Below are 18466 nucleotides of genomic sequence, written 5' to 3' on the forward strand. Positions count from 1 at the left end.
GTCCTTGGGAGTATTTTGTGTGTATGTGTGTGTGTATGTGTGGTGCCTCCGGTGTTAAGCTTTACAAGGGGAGAGAGGCTGGTCACTGTCCACTATCTCTGTCCACATACAGCATTTAATCACATTCCCTGTCGGCCCGTATAAATCTGTACAGACCCAATTAAACATAGCCCTTAGCACCCTCATACTCAAATAGTATCAGGCCATGTCTTCGCTATATAACAGAGGAACAGCCGAGTAAACATGGGAGCACCAGTTTCCAGTTGAAGGTTTAATAATGAATCGAACACATGACAATCACTGTGACATCACAATGGGTAATTATAGTCACATAAAAAAAAAAGGTGATTGTAGTAGAAATTTGTGATAAATAAATGAAAAAAAGATTTCATGTATAAAAAAACGACGAAACAAACCAATACAGTGTACATAACATATGCAACCCATGAATGAATATAGCACAGAGACAAAACCAACGTTTGGAGAACAGTTGTTATCCTTGGTATAAAGCCCGTAGTACAGCCCTGTCCTGAAGTGCTATGATAATACAGGAAATGCAGACATGAGGACAGACAATCTACAATTAAACCACGGATAAACATCATTTTAATATTTTGGAAAATAAGAAAAATACTCCATGATTGCATTGAATAATGTGCTTATCGTTGACTACTTAAATTATTCGGGTACAACTACCAGAGGTGATTTTAAAATCGCAAAATGTAATTATTAAACATCCTGATATAAATTATATCAAATTACACAGTCTAACACATACTTTAACACTTGCATTTTTATTAGCTGTTTGTTTTCTAAAAATGTCCATTCTAAAAATATGCATAATTTACAGCCTTCCATATGTGAAATAAAAACTATGATATAATTGGGTTTTAAAATGTTTATATTAAAATTATTTTATTCAAACCAAACTTTTAGCTTATGCTGAAAAAAAAGAGGAATTTTGGGCATCTCGCAATTGAATTGCACAAAACCAAATTAAAAAGTGCAAAAACATTACAAATAAATATATTTTTAAGTAAAGGCATATTTGGCAAAGGGCACTGTCATGTTAAAATATCAATACTATAAATATGTTTTATTTATAAAGAGTAAAAAATGTGTTCTCGCCGTGGAACATTTGGAGATGGCAGAGGGGAAAGAGAGGGAACCGAAAGCCAATGTGAAGCGTTGTTAGGATGGAGAGTTGTGTTTGGCCTGTGTGTAAATAACTAACTAGTACGGGTTAATAGCAGCTCTGTGCTCTCAGATGTAACATAACAAGAAAATATAAAAACTGTTAAATATCCTCTTCTACAGTTCATTTAAACGAAGCTGATTATCTTACAAAAATGTTGTGCAGAAGATCAGACAAGAGACTAAAATGTGTATGAAAAATAATATCACGGTTTGCTAAGGATTGTATCTGACCATCAGTGTCATTCCTGTCCCTTCCTGTCCACCCAGATAACAAAACAAAGGAATAATTAAGTCAGAGACGACGTTGTGCGCGCCCAACCCGTCTCGTGCGCGCCCAACCCGTCTCGTGCACGCCCAACCCGTCTCGTGCACACGCATGCCCACCAAATGTGTAAATCCTGGCCCATTCCCCCTGAAACTTGATGGTTGTTGAACTTATTTTTAGTGTCATTTGATAAGCTTCCCTGGTTGCACAGAGACATCCCACTGACCCAGCCACTGGTCATTGTCTATACTGGTTCCCATCAAAACCGGGCGCGCTTTGTCAGGTTTCGACTCGAATATCCATTTTGCATCTGAAGTACTGTATCCAAAGTGACTGGATCGTTGGAGCCTTTTCTATTCAGCTGCTGCCTTTCCTCCCCCACAGTGCTCCTCTCTCGCTGACATCATTTTGGGATTGGTGTCATGACAGCGCTCTTGAGAAATCTACAACAAATATATATATACATATATAACTACCGCTTTTTTTTGGTGGTGGTGGGGTCGACACGTTGGCTTGGTAACGTAATTTCTGCAAATGAACAATATTTATCCGTCCGTCGCATCCGTTGCCTTGGTTTTGCGTTTGGGTTTCGGACAGCCAGGGTGCACCAAACCGTCGCCAAGGAGACAGGATGGGATGGCCTCTTTCTCTCCAAATAATGCACGTACAGTTGTAGGTCATTCAATGTCAAAAGGCTTAAAAAAAAAAGACGATCAAATCTTCACAGGCTGCTGCTTGCTGTTCTCTTTAATTATTTTAATTAAACTTTGATATTCTGCTGCCGAAGCTAAAGGGCTGAGACTGGAGAGAGGCAGGGAGGCCCTTGGAGAATTGGAGACAGAGGGGGACGGGTAGCAGTGAAGTGGGAGACAGCTGTATCTATATCTTAAAACTCTTCAACTGACTGACTGGCAGGTTTATGGGTTGTGATGTTGTACGCCTTAGTGAGCATACAGCAGATTGCATCAAAACATTGGGGAAACACAGCCAAGCACCATGTCAGGGGCTTTAGGCGTCCATCCCTCAAAAGTAGTCAGAGTGGAGAGTTGTGGTGGTCTGGTCAGAGGGGCTGTCCTGTTCTGGCCTGGCCCGCGGTGGGATAACGCTCTAGTAACTCCCCTTGTCCCCAGTGCATAATGAAAGAAAGGTGTCTTCACAAAACTAAAGGGCAATGTCTTAGCTACTGCTTCCAATACCTTAGGGCGTCCTGGCTGTCCACAGTTTGTCATGCGTGTGCACTTCTCAGTGTTAAAATGACAGGATCTGCAGTCAAAGGGGGTCCCGCCGGGCATCTTTCAACGATAGTGGAGGGAGAGAAGTTGGAGAGGCTTTGTGACGAGATGTTGCCAAGAGGCGATGGACTTGTGCACTGTGTGTCGAGGCCCTCTGGGAGTATTGCTACTGCCATGCTAACGGCACAGCCTCGCCCGTTCTCTCTCGCTCTGCATGTTTCTTTTTTTAAGATAGCTTCCGTCTGTGTCCATGAAATGAGGTTTTCCACAGAAGGCGCAATATGGTCAGAATATGTTAAGCTTTTAGAGCGCACAAAAAAAGCTAACCAGATCCGATTGGCCACGTTTCGTGCCGCACTGTTTATTTGCTTTGGCCTCTTGTGAAGTTAAAAAAAGGACAAGTTAAAAAAAATATAAAGTTATATCCCTGTTATGGAAGGATGGAAATATGAAAATGTTCTTATAAGTAAGATGCTTTTGGATATGACAGGAGACATCATGGAGAAAGAGATTCCACTTTGAGCACAATACTGAGAGAAGCAAATGAATAGTGGTTTTGGACACTTATAGTCTTCTGGATATTAAGTCTTCAAACACATATTTGAATGTTGAAGACGTTCTCCTTTGTGTTCGTCTTCTAACGGTTCTGCACACGGTTGAAATTAATACATCTCCCCTGAAAAGAGAAAGAATAATACATTGTATTAGTCTTGGATCAATAACATCCCTCCAAACATTCCCATACATTCATCACTATTGAAAAAAGTTATTTATAAATTAAATCATTGTAATATTTGTTTCAGTTAATATTATTCAAAATTAAATTGTAATATTTTCCCCAAAAAATGGCAAATACTTTGACAGTAAATCTAATTATTGTAGCATAGCAACACAGTTAAATATTTTTAAAGTAAATCTAATTACTGTAGCATAGCAACACAGTTAAATACTTTTAAAGTACATCTAATTACTGTAGCATAGCAACACAGTTAAATACTTTTAAAGTAAATCTAATTACTGTAGCATAGCAACACAGTTAAATACTTTTACAGTAAATCTAATTACTGTAGCATAGCAACACAGTTAAATACTTTTAAAGTACATCTAATTACTGTAGCATAGCAACACAGTTAAATATTTTTTAAGTAAATCTAATTACTGTAGCATAGCAACACAGTTAAATACTTTTAAAGTACATCTAATTACTGTAGCATAGCAACACAGTTAAATATTTTTTAAGTAAATCTAATTATTGTAGCATAGCAACACAGTTAAATACTTTTAAAGTACATCTAATTACTGTAGCATAGCAACACAGTTAAATATTTTTAAAGTAAATCTAATTACTGTAGCATAGCAACACAGTTAAATATTTTTTAAGTAAATCTAATTACTGTAGCATAGCAACACAGTTAAATATTTTTAAAGTAAATCTAATTACTGTAGCATAGCAACACAGTTAAATATTTTTTAAGTAAATCTAATTACTGTAGCATAGCAACACAGTTAAATATTTTTAAAGTAAATCTAATTACTGTAGCATAGCAACACAGTTAAATATTTCATATGTTGATACATTTCCAGGTCTACAACACATTTGTAGATTTTTCTGCTACAAATTTAAAAATGTATACAATTAAAGACTTTCATCAGAAACTTAATTTTTATATTTTTTAAAATGTAAAATGTATAATAAATATAATGTTAAAATGTACTAAATCAAATTCACTGGAAACTTTTATAATTTCACCTATCAATAACATTACAAATGCTAAAAAATCTTACATTGATATCTATGTTTAGAAGAATTGCCTATTCAAGTGATAGATAGTGTACTGTACACGTAAATAACATCTTGTTCCACATTGCAAAACTGTTGTAACAGAATGCATCTATGCACAACATGAGGACTCACTCTCACGAGTCTTCCTCTATTTATTACCATGGTGTTATTGCTTTACAGCACACTCCACCAACATGGGCATCACTACGACAACATCTCAATGTAGACCCCTGACGGTGGTGGTCTCATCCCACTCACCAGGGTCCTGTATAGGGCAGCATGGGGTACATGGGGATGGGGGTCAATTATAATTAAAGTCACTCAGTGATTTGAATTTAAATCGTTTGAAATAATAACTTATATTCTTTGAAAATATATTTTTAATAGATAGATGTTCAACTGTAGAAGTGGAATTTCAGTGTACTAAATCAGTTTTCAGTTTTCTTGCACCTTATTTGTGGAACAATTTTCAAAATGTTCTTAAAAATGATGTTCTGGTGCCTCTCTAGGATGTTTTGGTGCCTCTAGGATGTTCTGGTGCCTCTCTAGGATATTCTGGTGCCTCTCTAGGATGTTCTGGTGCCTCTCTAGGATGTTCTGGTGCCTCCCTAGGATGTTTTGGTGCCTCTAGGATGTTCTGGTGCCTCTCTAGGATATTCTGGTGCCTCTCTAGGATGTTCTGATGCCTCTCTAGGATGTTCTGGTGCCTCTCTAGGATGTTTTGGTGCCTCTAGGATGTTCTGGTGCCTCTCTAGGATGTTCTGGTGCCTCTCTAGGATGTTCTGGTGCCTCTCTAGGATGTTTTGGTGCCTCTCTAGGGCAATTCAGAAAGCTGATTGAGAACCTTATTAACGAAGAATGAGTTTGTTTTTTTATGACCGTGTTTCCTTTCTGTATTTATGTTTTGACGTGTGTATTTCTGTCATTTTAGTTGTTCTGAATGACTCCCTGTATGACTTCCTGATAAAAATAAAGGTTAAATAAAATTGGAATTGACCCCAATCCTGTTGTGGACCACAGGAGGCCCAGTTGAGCAGCTGTCTCAGCCAGCCTTACTGCCTTACTGCTGGCAGGGCAAACCGTCCAGTGGTATAGCTCCAGCTCTTACTGGCACCAAGAGGGAGCTCTAGTACAGCTAATATACAGACACCGGCCAAGCCAAGAACACTAGTCCCCTTCCCAACCTGCCACTACCACTGCCACTCTCCCACACCCAGAGACTGAAGCACAACCCTGACACTGTGCCCTGTCCTCCCTCCGTCCCTCTCTCTCTCGCTCTCCCTTCCTTTAGTTTTCTCTCTCTCTCTCTCCCTCCCTCCCTCCCGCACCCCCCCCCCCCCCACACACACACACACTCACAGAGACAAAAGCACAACCCTGACATATTGGATGCACTAACCGTGTGGATGCCAATGCACTGACTGAGATGATGTGAGCATCCAAAAACTGCATCCAAATATGATCAAAGATCAGAGACCATTGTAGTACTCCTCCACTGGTGAGTCCAACAGACATTATGGTGGTTGTTGAAATGGTTCAGTGTTGCGGGGGGCAGCCACAACAGTTAGCGGCTCCACACACGGGTTGTGCTTGCTAAAATTTGTTTGGACTAGAACTGGGCTTTGGACAAAAGAGAGAATTCTCCTTGTTTTCTCTCTTGAAATCGTGTGTGTGTGTGTGTGTGTGTGTGTGTGTGTGTGTGTGTGTGTGTGTGTGTGTGTGTGTGTGTGTGTGTGTGTGTGTGTACGCACGCATAGTGTGGACTTTGCGTCGACCCTCTGTGCCTAATCTCACACAGTCAACAAATAAGGCACATCAGATGCTGTTTTGGCCGCAGACACCAGAGCAGCTAAGTTCACTGGATTTTCTGGGGTTTAAAACGAGAGGGGGACTTTGAAAAAGCTGCTTCCCAGCAGGAGCATTATGTCTGGGGGCTGGGGCTCTGGAAGGGCTGGGGCTGGCTAACTGGGGCTCTGGAGGGGCTGGAGCTGGCTAACTGGGGCTCTGGAAGGGCTGGGGCTGGCTAACTGGGGCTCTGGAGGGGCTGGAGCTGGCTAACTGGGACCCTGGAGGGGCTGGAGCTGGCTAACTGGGGCTCTGGAGGGGCTGGAGCTGGCTAACTGGGGCTCTGGAGGGGCTGGAGCTGGCTAACTGGGGCTCTGGAGGGGCTGGAGCTGGCTAACTGGGGCTCTGGAGGGGCTGGAGCTGGCTAACTGGGGCTCTGGAGGGGCTGGAGCTGGTTAACTGGGGCTGGGATTAGGGCTGGAGCTGGCTAACTTTAGCTGGCTAACTGGGGCTGGGGTATAGTGCTGGAGCTGGCTAACTGGAGCTGGCTAACTGGGGCTGGGGTACAGGGCTGGAGCTGGCTAACTGGAGCTGGGGTATAGGGCTGGAGCTGGCTAACTTCAGCTGGCTAACTGGAGCTGGGGTATAGTGCTGGAGCTGGTTAACTTTAGCTGGCTAACTGGAGCTGGGGTATAGTGCTGGAGCTGGCTAACTTTAGCTGGCTAACTGGAGCTGGGGTATAGTGCTGGAGCTGGCTAACTTTAGCTGGCTAACTGGAGCTAGCTAACTGGGGCTGGTGTATAGGGCTGGAGCTGGCTAACTGGGGCTAGGGTATAGGGCTGGAGCTGGTTAACTGGAGCTGGTTAACTGGAGCTGGCTAACTGGGGCTAGGGTATAGGGCTGGAGCTTGTTAACTGGAGCTGGCTAACTGGGGCTGGGGTATAGTGCTGGAGCTGGCTAACTGGAGCTGGCTAACTGGGGCTGGGGTATAGGGCTGGAGCTGGCTAGCTGGAGCTGGCTAACTGGAGCTGGCTAATTGGGGCTGGGGTATAGAGCTGGCTAACTGGAGCTGGCTAATTGGGGCAGGGTTATAGTGTTGGAGCTGGTTAACTGGAGCTGGCTAACTGGAGCTGGCTAACTGGGGCTGGGGTATAGTGCTGGAGCTGGCTAACTGGAGCTGGCTAACTGGGGCTGGGGTACAGGGCTGGCTAACTGGAGCTGGCTAATTGGGTCTGGGTTATAGTGTTGGAGCTGGTTAACTGGAGCTGGCTAACTGGAGCTGGGGTATAGGGCTGGAGCTGGCTAACTGGAGCTGGGGAATAGTGCTGGAGCTGGCTAACTGGAGCTGGGGTATAGTGCTAGAGCTGGCTAACTTTTGCTGGCTAACTGGAGCTGGGGTATAGTGCTGGGGCTGGCTAACTTTTGCTGGCTAACTGGAGCTGGGGAATAGTGCTGGAGCTGGAGCTGGCTAACTGGAGCTGGGGTATAGTGCTGGAGCTGGCTAACTGGAGCTGGCTAACTGAAGCTGGGGTATAGGGCTGGAGCTGGCTAACTTTAGCTGGCTAACTGGAGCTGGGGTATAGTGCTGGAGCTGGCTAACTTTAGCTGGCTAACTGGAGCTGGGGTGTAGGGCTGGAGCTGGCTAACTGGAGCTGGGGTATAGTGCTGGAGCTGGCTAACTTTAGCTGGCTAACTGAAGCTGGGGTATAGGGCTGGAGCTGGCTAACTTTAGCTGGCTAACTGGAGCTGGGATATAGGGCTGGAGCTGGCTAACTTTTGCTGGCTAACTGGAGCTGGGGTATAGTGCTGGAGCTGGCTAACTTTAGCTGGCTAACTGGAGCTGGGGTAGAGTGCTGGAGCTGGCTAACTTTAGCTGGTTAACTGGAGCTGGGGTATAGGGCTCGAGCTGGCTAACTGGAGCTAGCTAACTGGGGCTGGTGTACAGGGATGGAGCTGGCTAACTGGAGCTGGCTAACTGGGGCTGGGTTATAGGGCTGGAGCTGGTTAATTGGAGCTGGCTAACAGGAGCTGGCTATTTGGGGCTGGGGTATAGAGCTGGCTAACTGGAGCTGGCTAATTGGGGCTGGGGTATAGGGCTGGTTAACTGGAGCTGGCTAACAGGAGCTGGCTATTTGAGGCTGGGGTATAGAGCTGGCTAACTGGAGCTGGCTAATTGGGCCTGGGCTATAGAGCTGGCTAACTGGAGCTGGCTAATTGGGCCTGGGCTATAGAACTGGCTAACTGGAGCTGGGGATCTGGAGTGCTGGAGCTGGCTAACTGGAGCTGGGGTATAGGGCTGGAGCTGGCTAACTTTAGCTGGCTAACTGGAGCTGGGGTATAGTGCTGGAGCTGGCTAACTTTAGCTGGCTAACTGGAGCTGGGGTATATTGCTGGAGCTGGCTAACTTTAGCTGGCTAACTGGAGCTGGGGAATAGTGCTGGAGCTGGCTAACTTTAGCTGGCTAACTGGAGCTGGGGTATAGTGCTGGAGCTGGCTAACTTTAGCTGGCTAACTGGAGCTGGGGTATAGTGCTGGAGCTGGCTAACTTTAGCTGGCTAACTGGAGCTGGGGTATAGTGCTGGAGCTGGCTAACTTTAGCTGGCTAACTGGAGCTGGGGTATAGTGCTGGAGCTGGCTAACTTTAGCTGGCTAACTGGAGCTAGCTAACTGGGGCTGGTGTACAGGGCTGGAGATGGAGCTGGCTAACTGGGGCTAGGGTATAGGGCTGGAGCTGGTTAACTGGAGCTGGCTAACTGGGGCTGGGGTATAGCTGCTGGAGCTGGCTAACTGGGGCTAGGGTATAGGGCTGGAGCTGGTTAACTGGAGCTGGCTAACTGGGGCTAGGGTATAGGGCTGGAGCTGGTTAACTGGAGCTGGCTAACTGGGGCTGGGGTATAGTGCTGGAGCTGGCTAACTGGAGCTGGCTAACTGGGGCTGGGGTAGAGTGCTGGAGCTGGCTAACTGGAGCTGGCTAACTGGGGCTGGGGTATAGAGCTGGTTAACTGGAGCTGGCTAATTGGGGCTGGGGTATAGGGTTGGAGCTGGTTAACTGGAGCTGGTTAACTGGAGCTGGCTAATTGGGGCTGGGGTATAGGGTTGGAGCTGGTTAACTGGAACTGGTTAACTGGAGCTGGCTAATTGGGGCTGGGGTATAGGGTTGGAGCTGGTTAACTGGAGCTGGCTAACTGGGGCTGGGGTATAGTGCTGGAGCTGGAGCTGGCTAACTGGGGCTAGGGTATAGGGCTGGAGCTGGTTAACTGGAGCTGGCTAACTGGGGCTAGGGTATAGGGCTGGAGCTGGTTAACTGGAGCTGGCTAACTGGGGCTGGGGTATAGTGCTGGAGCTGGCTAACTGGAGCTGGCTAACTGGGGCTGGGGTAGAGTGCTGGAGCTGGCTAACTGGAGCTGGCTAACTGGGGCTGGGGTATAGAGCTGGTTAACTGGAGCTGGCTAATTGGGGCTGGGGTATAGGGTTGGAGCTGGTTAACTGGAGCTGGTTAACTGGAGCTGGCTAATTGGGGCTGGGGTATAGGGTTGGAGCTGGTTAACTGGAACTGGTTAACTGGAGCTGGCTAATTGGGGCTGGGGTATAGGGTTGGAGCTGGTTAACTGGAGCTGGCTAATTGGGGCTGGGTTATAGGGTTGGAGCTGGTTAACTGGAGCTGGCTAACTGGGCCTGCATTCCAGCTCCCCTGATCATGTTCACTGAGCTCTGACTTGGCAGTGTGTAATCTACTGTAACTGGGCCAGGTTTCAGAGGCACACACACACACACACACACACACACACACACACACACACACACACACACACACACACACACACACACACACACACACACACACACACACACACACACACACACACACACACACACACACACACACACACACACACAGGGAGCGAGGGAGAGATGGTGATGGGCACTGCCCACCTGTGTGTGTGTCGCTCGCCAGATTACAGAGAGCGGGAACAATAGAAAAGTCTACATGTCAGCATGGGATGTCAGAGGAATTTAATCAGACAGATGGAAGGACGACTGACTGGATGAAGGAAGGATGGATGAGTAGACGTCAGAGGTGGGGAGGTTGAGAAGTGAAGAGACAAAGGGTTACAGGCAGGGGGTGTTTTCTCTCTCCTTATAGTAGGAGAGAGAGAAGTAGAGAGAGAGCTGCAAGCTACTGTCTGGTGATAAATAGGTAGCAAATTAGGTTTGGACTGAAACACATTGGGAGATATTGAGAAGTTAACTTTCTAAACTTCAGATGTGTCACAGAAACTCGGAGGTGCGGCGTTAGCATAGCGTAGCCGACTGCACTTCGCACTGCAATACAATATGGTTGTGTTCATGTAGAAATACTGTACAATAGAAAACGATATTCATAGCTGCAGGTTTGAGATACTTATTCAGTTTTATGATTTTAAGTGTTCTGTCATTTATCTATACAATGAAAAATGCAGTATGAACCACATAGTTGGAAAGAAAGCCTGATTGAGGCAATCCCTCAACTGTTTTCTTTCTTTTCGCCTTCTCATTTTGAACACACCCTTTCATCAGACAATGGATGTCATTTGGACAGCACCAAATGTGGAGAAAGATCCTGCCAAAATTACTCACTTCTCAGTTATTCTTGCACCAGTATTTATTTTGAAACCTCGCCTTCCTACAATGACCAAGAGGCAGATGCAATTCGAGAGAGTTTAAGCTAGGTTGTCAGTAAGTATAAGCAAGAAAACTCAACTGCAATCACATTCACAATCTGCACTATTCCCAATTTGTTCTAAAACAAGTAGTGTGTTAAGTAATTCCGAATGGACGAAACAGATGTTTTTGGCAACAAATCTCCAAAAATTTGACCTGACAAGATGTCACCCTGTGTGTACACCTCTTAGTTATCTGCCCATAGCTTTGGCCTGGCGATGTCAAACCATCTTGGTAGAGGTTTTGGAGTCTCTGCTCCACCATGTTGTCTGGAGCTACAGAGGTCTGCAGCCAAACTTCAGAGAACAAGAACATGTTTGTCGATCAGAGTTTGGGCTGGTTCTTGGGCAAGGCTCCAGAAGTCCATGTTTGTGAGTGATTTTGTATCTCATCTCTCTCTGAACAGCTTGATTCCCCCAACAACACTACAAGGATCTGTCTTACACTGTCCAGTTTCTACAGTTTCTACACGAGGGACTGAGACCAATAAAACTAGGTGCATACGGCATCCGTAATAGGAAATCCCTAGCAAGGACACAGCTGAGGGAGTTTATAATATGGACCATTGGAACTAGGCCGACTACGACCTTTTGTGGTTCTTATGTTTGAATAAAATAATACAACAAATAAATAATAATAAAACGTCTCAATATAACTTGAATAAAATGTTTTATTTGAAATATGACATAGTAAACAATAATTACGGATTATAAAATATTTGTTTGGAAGGAAATGAGAGACTGTAAAAGCTACAATGTGTCCTTTGGCTTTTAGCCACCACTTATATCTATGAAGTTACAAGACTCAATTAAACGAGCGGCCTATCCAAAACCCTCATATTGAATGAGCAGTTATTCTTTCTCTGCAAGGGATCCCAATGGCATTACTGGAACCCCCCAGAGCAAAAACACTTGCAATACCTCTACCATGGACACATTTCAATGTCCCTGTCTGTCAGTGGAGTCACACATCTTGTTCTTGCTTTATCCCCTATCTTCTAGCTACATATTGAACAAATGAAGAAGTTGAAAACGGAGGGAGGCTGGGGGAAAAGCGCAGCTGCAAGGGGATGGCAGCAGTGCCAGAGATTGAACAACACTCCCTCCCGTCCACACTCAAGGCCCTCGTCGGTCCACACAGTCCCTCGCCGGCGCACACACACACACACACACACACCGAAACACACGCACGTACACACGTACACACACACACATAGCACTGCCATCTGTCCTGTAGGGAAATTAGAGCCACCAGGGCTACAGCCAACAAAATCAAGCTCACTGACGATCACGCCATTTTGCCTCGTATACAAGCACTAGGTACATGGAAGTAAGTAAACATCAGTGTCTCCGCCACCAATAGGAGAGTGTTACCAGAAATAGATATCTGGTAAGCCCCAAAGGACAATACGGTAGAAAGCCCCAAAGGACAATACGGTAGAAAGCCCCAAAGGACAATACGGTAGAAAGCCCCAAAGGACAATACGGTAGAAAGCCCCAAAGGACAATATGGTAGAAATCCCCAAAGGACAATACGGTAGAAAGCCCCAAAGGACAATATGGTAGAAATCCCCAAAGGACAATACGGTAGAAATCCCCAAAGGACAATACGGTAGAAATCACCAAAGGACATTAGAGTAGAACTGCAACTCCATTTTCAGATCCTTTTTTCCCCCACCTAATCAAACTAGGAATCCTGTCTAGTCACTGGCAGCTGTGAGGAATCAGTTCAGCTCCCTAATCAAACTGGGAATCCTGTCTAGTCACTGGCAGCTGTGAGGAATCAGTTCAGCTCCCTAATCAAACTGGGAATCCTGTCTAGTCACAGGCAGCTGTGAGGAATCAGTTCAGCTCCCTAATCAAACTGGGAATCCTGTCTAGTCACTGGCAGCTGTGAGGAATCAGTTCAGCTCCCTAATCAAACTGGGAATCCTGTCTAGTCACTGGCAGCTGTGAGGAATCAGTTCAGCTCCCTAATCAAACTGGGAATCCTGTCTAGTCACTGGCAGCTGTGAGGAATCAGTTCAGCTCCCTAATCAAACTGGGAATCCTGTCTAGTCACTGGCAGCTGTGAGGAATCAGTTCAGCTCCCTAAGATACCGGAATGCAAGCGTTAGATCTGAGCATTGACTAAGACATTGACTGCGTGCCAAATTGAACCCTACTTCATTTATAGTGCACTACTTTTGACCAGGACCTGTATAGGAAAAAGGGCGCCATTTGGGACACAGCCATTCGATGTTAGAAGATGTGAGCATTGATTTAAACATGGTGCCGATCTCTCTCCGTAATTCAGATCCCTCTGTCAGGACGAGAAGCCCTTCAGAAGAGCTTTGCTGTGGTAATTTACCGGGACATTAAATACCACCGCTGACACCAAATGTTGCAGTCCAAATTGAACCCTTATTCCCTAGATAGTGCACTTATTTAGGTAGTCGTAGGCGGTCCTGTGTGGCTCAGTCGGTAGAGCATGGTGCACACCCCAAAGGGTTGTGGGTTTGATTCTCGCTTGGGCCACACATACGTAAAATGCATGCATGACTGTAAGTCGCTTTGGATAGAAGAGTCTACTAAATGACTTACTGTATATTATTATTAAACAGGAAATTACATCTTTATTTAGTTAGTTAATTACATGTTAAGGGGTTTATATCATTACTATTATTGCAGTCCATTTACAGCAGCAGCCTTGCAGAGAAGAGGGTACGCTGGTTCCAATCGACTTACTCCGTGTAAATAAAGTGGCATATGATCAGCAATCAGCTCTGATGACTCCTCTGATTGACCTGGGGGACGGAGGGAGTTAGAGATGCCTGCCTGTCTTTGAATCTGGAGCCGGCAGGTAAAAACACAGGCAGACGGCAGCATACTGTCTACAGATTGTTCACGATTGCCTCACATTCTAGTTTGTGACATGGGAACATTTTTACTACAGAGAAGAGAAAGATCCTCTAACTGACCACCTCGTCCTGTATATCACTGTATCAGCACTGTTAGCAGTCAACACTGACATAGATATACTGTTACAGGTCCAATTCAGCCATTTTCATCTCCAGATCAAATTATTTCTGGTTAATAATTAAGTATCTTAATGTAATTGTTTTCAATTAAAAATGGTTAAAAAAAACACACAAAAAAACAGCTTCTTAAGCAAAGAGCAATTTCTCAAGCAAGATTTTGGTAGGACTGTCTCGGAGTGTTCTGAGTGGGGAGGGGGAAACTGAAAAATAGCTGTTATTGGCAGAGAGGTTTGGAACTCTCTTACTTATTGGTCTATTAATTATGTACCGACTGGTGATGTCACCAGGCAGGCCAAAACTCCAACCCACCAAAACAGGATGATAACAGCTCTTACACTAAAAGGGCATTATCATCATTTTCAAAATTCCACAATATTATTCCGACCTCATAGTGTGTAAATATATATGAAACACATGTAAATCAAGTTTTTTTGACTGCACTGGGCCTTGGGTTTCAGGACATAGCAGGATTGTGTCCTGTATTTTAGGCCTTATCCAGAAAAGAGCATGACTCCAAAAAACAAAAAGCAAGTGTCCAAGGATGGTGGGGGACCCTCTGACATAAAAAGAAAAGGGGACCGTTGGATTGAAGAAAAAGCTCTAAATAAAGGTTACAAATCAGGCATGGCACATGGTTGTGCCATACACACAGCACGATGACATTAACGGCCGGGTCATCTTGCCCCATCAGATTTCAACACGTTATTTCCATGATTGTTTGTCCAAGGGCTATGAGGTCAGACACTCATTCTGTTTGTTCGCGCATACAAGATTTACCGCCAGAAACTCATGCCATCCCAACATCCAACACCAGCACTGCCTGTTTGTTGGTCCGAGGATAAGCTTAATTCTCATGAAGCCTAGAGAAGCGTACGTTGTACGACGCCACAGCAGCTACCTCCAGCTGTTTCCTGCCATCCCGCCTGCTCGCCGTCTCTTTCCCTCTGGTCTTTCCCCCTCCTCCACTGGTTTTACTCAGTCAAAGTAAAGTGCACATCATTGCCAGCTAAGAGCTCTGGGTAGCTCTGGGTAGCAGAAAGGCACAGATGGTACTAATGGAAGAGAAGAAGCCAACTGAGGCACCGGGACTGAGCCACGCCACGCCTCGGCCAAATAGCTCTAGTGGTTATGTACGTCTCTACACCCAGTCCAACCCAAGCCGGCTCCCAGCTCTACCAAGGTTAATTCCAATCCACAGCACTCCAGCATAAAGAATTAAGAATGATGAAATAATCATAAGAGAAAAAGGGGGGGGGGGGGGCTGACAGGAAGCATGCCAAGAGGATCAGATGGAGCTCGGATGGTGGGATTGGTCCTTGGGTAGCTAGCGACTAGCGACATACTGGAGTGTATGAAGAATAAAAGAACATGCCAATTCCACAGAACAACAGGGATTGATTCCCAACCCATCTCTCAGTTAGGAAACTGGCTCTGCTTCTAATTGTGTGACCGAGGACGCTGTGTTCAAACACAGGGATCTGCATCTCACACTACTACTTTGACTTGTATAGCACCACTAGATAACTGGTGTTAATCTAGCACGACAGAGAACATGACCAAGCTGCTTGTGATGGGTTCAATAACCATTTGGTAAGGGAAACCACGAGGCGTAATCACATTCCCAAGACATGGGTATAATGCTACCTTTGTATGACAACGTTTAGGAAAACCCGGGTAACAGACAGAGCGAACTAAACAGTCTCCTATCAGGATGACGTTTCCCTTTTCCTTTGTCGTGACCCTGCAGATGAACATTCAACACACACAGGACAGGCCCAGTAGGCTCATCTGCACTGTTTTAATTCATCCACCCCCCCATCCCCTACACAGACCCAGAGACTGAGAGATACACCAAAACCATACGATTAGATAAAGCCTACCAGTGTAACCCCGACCACCAACCCCCAACCACCAGCAAGACCCAGCTGATTTGCATAATGTTGATATGTAAGAAGAAGAAGATAAAACATGCATATGGAATGTTTTCCTCATCTGTTTGGGGGTCAAAGGGTGTTTCCGTAGCTAACGTCGGCGAAATGATCGCAGCACCCCAAACATCTTCCCACGGCTATTGGTGTTTCCACACACATGTCTAACTGTGAGTGAATTTAATAAAAACATAAAGTACTGAAAGAGAGAGAGAGAGAGAGAGAGAGACAGAGAGACAGAGAGAGAGACAGAGAGAGAGAGAGAGAGAGACAGAGAGAGATCGAGATCGAGACAGAGAGAGAAGGGAGAGACAGAAAGAGAGAGAGAGACAGAGTGTGAGTGTGTGTATGTGTATGCTTACACACTTGTGTGTATCTGTGAGCCTGTGTGTGTGAGCCCATTCCCTGTTCCCTCCAACAGAGAGCCAGCGTTCCTCCAGTGGTGCTGAATGAGGGTCACATGCAATCTGAGCCGAGGGAAGAGGCGCCGCGGTACATGCGACAGGACAGGGAGGCCCCGTAATTGGAGTGAGCTGTCAAGACAATGCGGCACGTGTGAGGTGGAGACACTGTGTGTGTGTGTGTGTGTGTGTGTGTGTGTGTGTGTGTGTGTGTGTGTGTGTGTGTGTGTGTGTGTGTGTGTGTGTGTGTGTGTGTGTGTGTGTGTGTGTGTGTGTGTGTGTGTGTGTGTGTGTGTGTGTGTGTGTGACTGCCACTGTGCTGCATGGCGGGGCACGTGCCAGGGCGGCTGGCCCCCCCCCCCATGGGGTGGCACATATTAAGTCCCTGATGAGGCTAATGCAGGGAGAAATGGCTCTGGAACACAGCCCAAACACAGGTCAAAGGGTAACACGGTTTAGGAAGGAAGCAGGGCTGCAGCCACAACCACCTCAATGTAGATGTTTAGGAAGTATAAGAATATTTTGTAGATAAATATATACAACGCAGAGAGGATGAGAGGACTAAACACTAGAGTACTAATGGTCAATAGCGTACTGTAAATAGGAGTTGGGTTTTCAGTTCAACAGCTGTTTAGAATCTGTGGAATGTCACTCCTGAACTCAGAGCTACGTGTCTTACGTGCTGTACATTGAGTCTGGAGCAGGATACTTGTTATTTGGCCATTGACCCAGTGGAACTGCAAGGACTTCTGATTGGTCAAACCCAGGCTAGGGTGGGGGGGGGGGTTATAAGTGGCATCCTGTTCCTTTGTTCAGTTGAGAAAAGCTGAGGACAGGGGAGACTGAACATCTACCTCCCAGCATAACATCATGATTTGTCCTTCTCAACAAAAAAAACTATTTTCCTCCCCCTGATTTGCTTTGGAGTTTGTGTTATTGAAGAATAACCTAAATTGCTAACAAAAGGAAGCAGAGCTGTAGCCATTACAACCTCAATGTAGAGGTTCAGAAAGGAAGCAGGGCTGTAGCTAATGTAGAATGTAGAAGGCTACACACTGTACAGGGTTGATGTGAAACCAACTAACAATACGGGTTAAGTTTAGAGGTTGACAAAGTAGGTCTTCAGTTTTACAGTTTTTGGATCTTTTGATAAGATTCATAGATTTTTTTTCACAGAAGCAAAGGACCAATCACAAGGTCATCTTTTCTCCAAGGTTGACTTCCTGTTCCTGTTTTGGTGGTGATATTATGAACGATCCTTTCTCCGGATGTTTCCGTGTTTGAATCGTTAATTGTGTTATGAATATTCATGTTTATACCCCCCAATATTTAGTTAAAAATTGAGAAAAATAATTGTTATTTTTGTCCCCAAAATGCTTGGGAACACCTCGTGTTTGATACAAGACTATCTATTGTTGATACTGTAAACCCCTTAACATGCAATTATCTAAATAAATAAAATATCTAATTTCGTGTTTAACAAATTGTTCATCAACAAATGATTCAAAATGCATTTATTGAACAATTTCAATGCTAATGATGTTCCAACAAGGATCGCTAAAACCATGCCACATTGTCAAACAGATACAGATGACATGATTAACTAGAATCAGAGACAGGTAAAACAAAAGAATTAATCTGGTAATTAGCAGTAATCACAGACACAATAGAGTTAATTGCACTGGTAATAACAGTTTAATTTCTCAGTTGGAAATGAATCTCTTTGTTGATATGTGGATATCTATAACCAGATATTTATCTGATAACATCTATTAAATCATCTCAATGGACTGAAAGCACAAAGGGAACAATTTATTTCCTTTCATTATAAACTCTCAACACATGAAAAACAATGTAGGTTTATAATACATTTTTAAATCTGTAATTCAAGAGTGTGTGCCTGTGTGTGTTCCTCTGCCAAGCCCATGTCTTCCCAGTTCAACTCACATTAACCCACTTCTCACAGTTGGAGTCCAGAAACAACAGCCTCCCTTTTAATCTAGTGTAAAAGGCCTGGAGCTGGTCCTATCATGATGTTATATCTCTACATCACCTGGAGCTGGTCCTATCATGATGTTATATCTCTACATCACCTGGAGCTGGTTCTATTATGATGTTATACCTCTACATCACCTGGAGCTGGTTCTATTATGAT

The 18466-nt window shown here is 44.9% G+C and overlaps 1 protein-coding gene across 2 annotated transcripts in view; it reads right to left on the reverse strand.

The window, feature by feature from the left end:
• Positions 1-256: 256 nt before the first annotated feature.
• Positions 257-18466, reverse strand: part of antxr2a (ANTXR cell adhesion molecule 2a) — a 158190-nt gene continuing 139980 nt past the window's right edge. For both annotated transcript variants that reach the window (XM_071352129.1, XM_071352127.1), the window contains one exon: positions 257-3370. In XM_071352129.1, coding sequence (XP_071208230.1) covers positions 3332-3370 — 39 coding nt within the window. In that variant the 3' untranslated portion in view covers positions 257-3331. The remainder of the gene's footprint in view (positions 3371-18466) is intronic.

This window comes from Salvelinus alpinus, chromosome 19 (assembly GCF_045679555.1).
Source record: "Salvelinus alpinus chromosome 19, SLU_Salpinus.1, whole genome shotgun sequence".
Classification (NCBI taxonomy): Eukaryota; Metazoa; Chordata; class Actinopteri; order Salmoniformes; family Salmonidae; genus Salvelinus; species Salvelinus alpinus.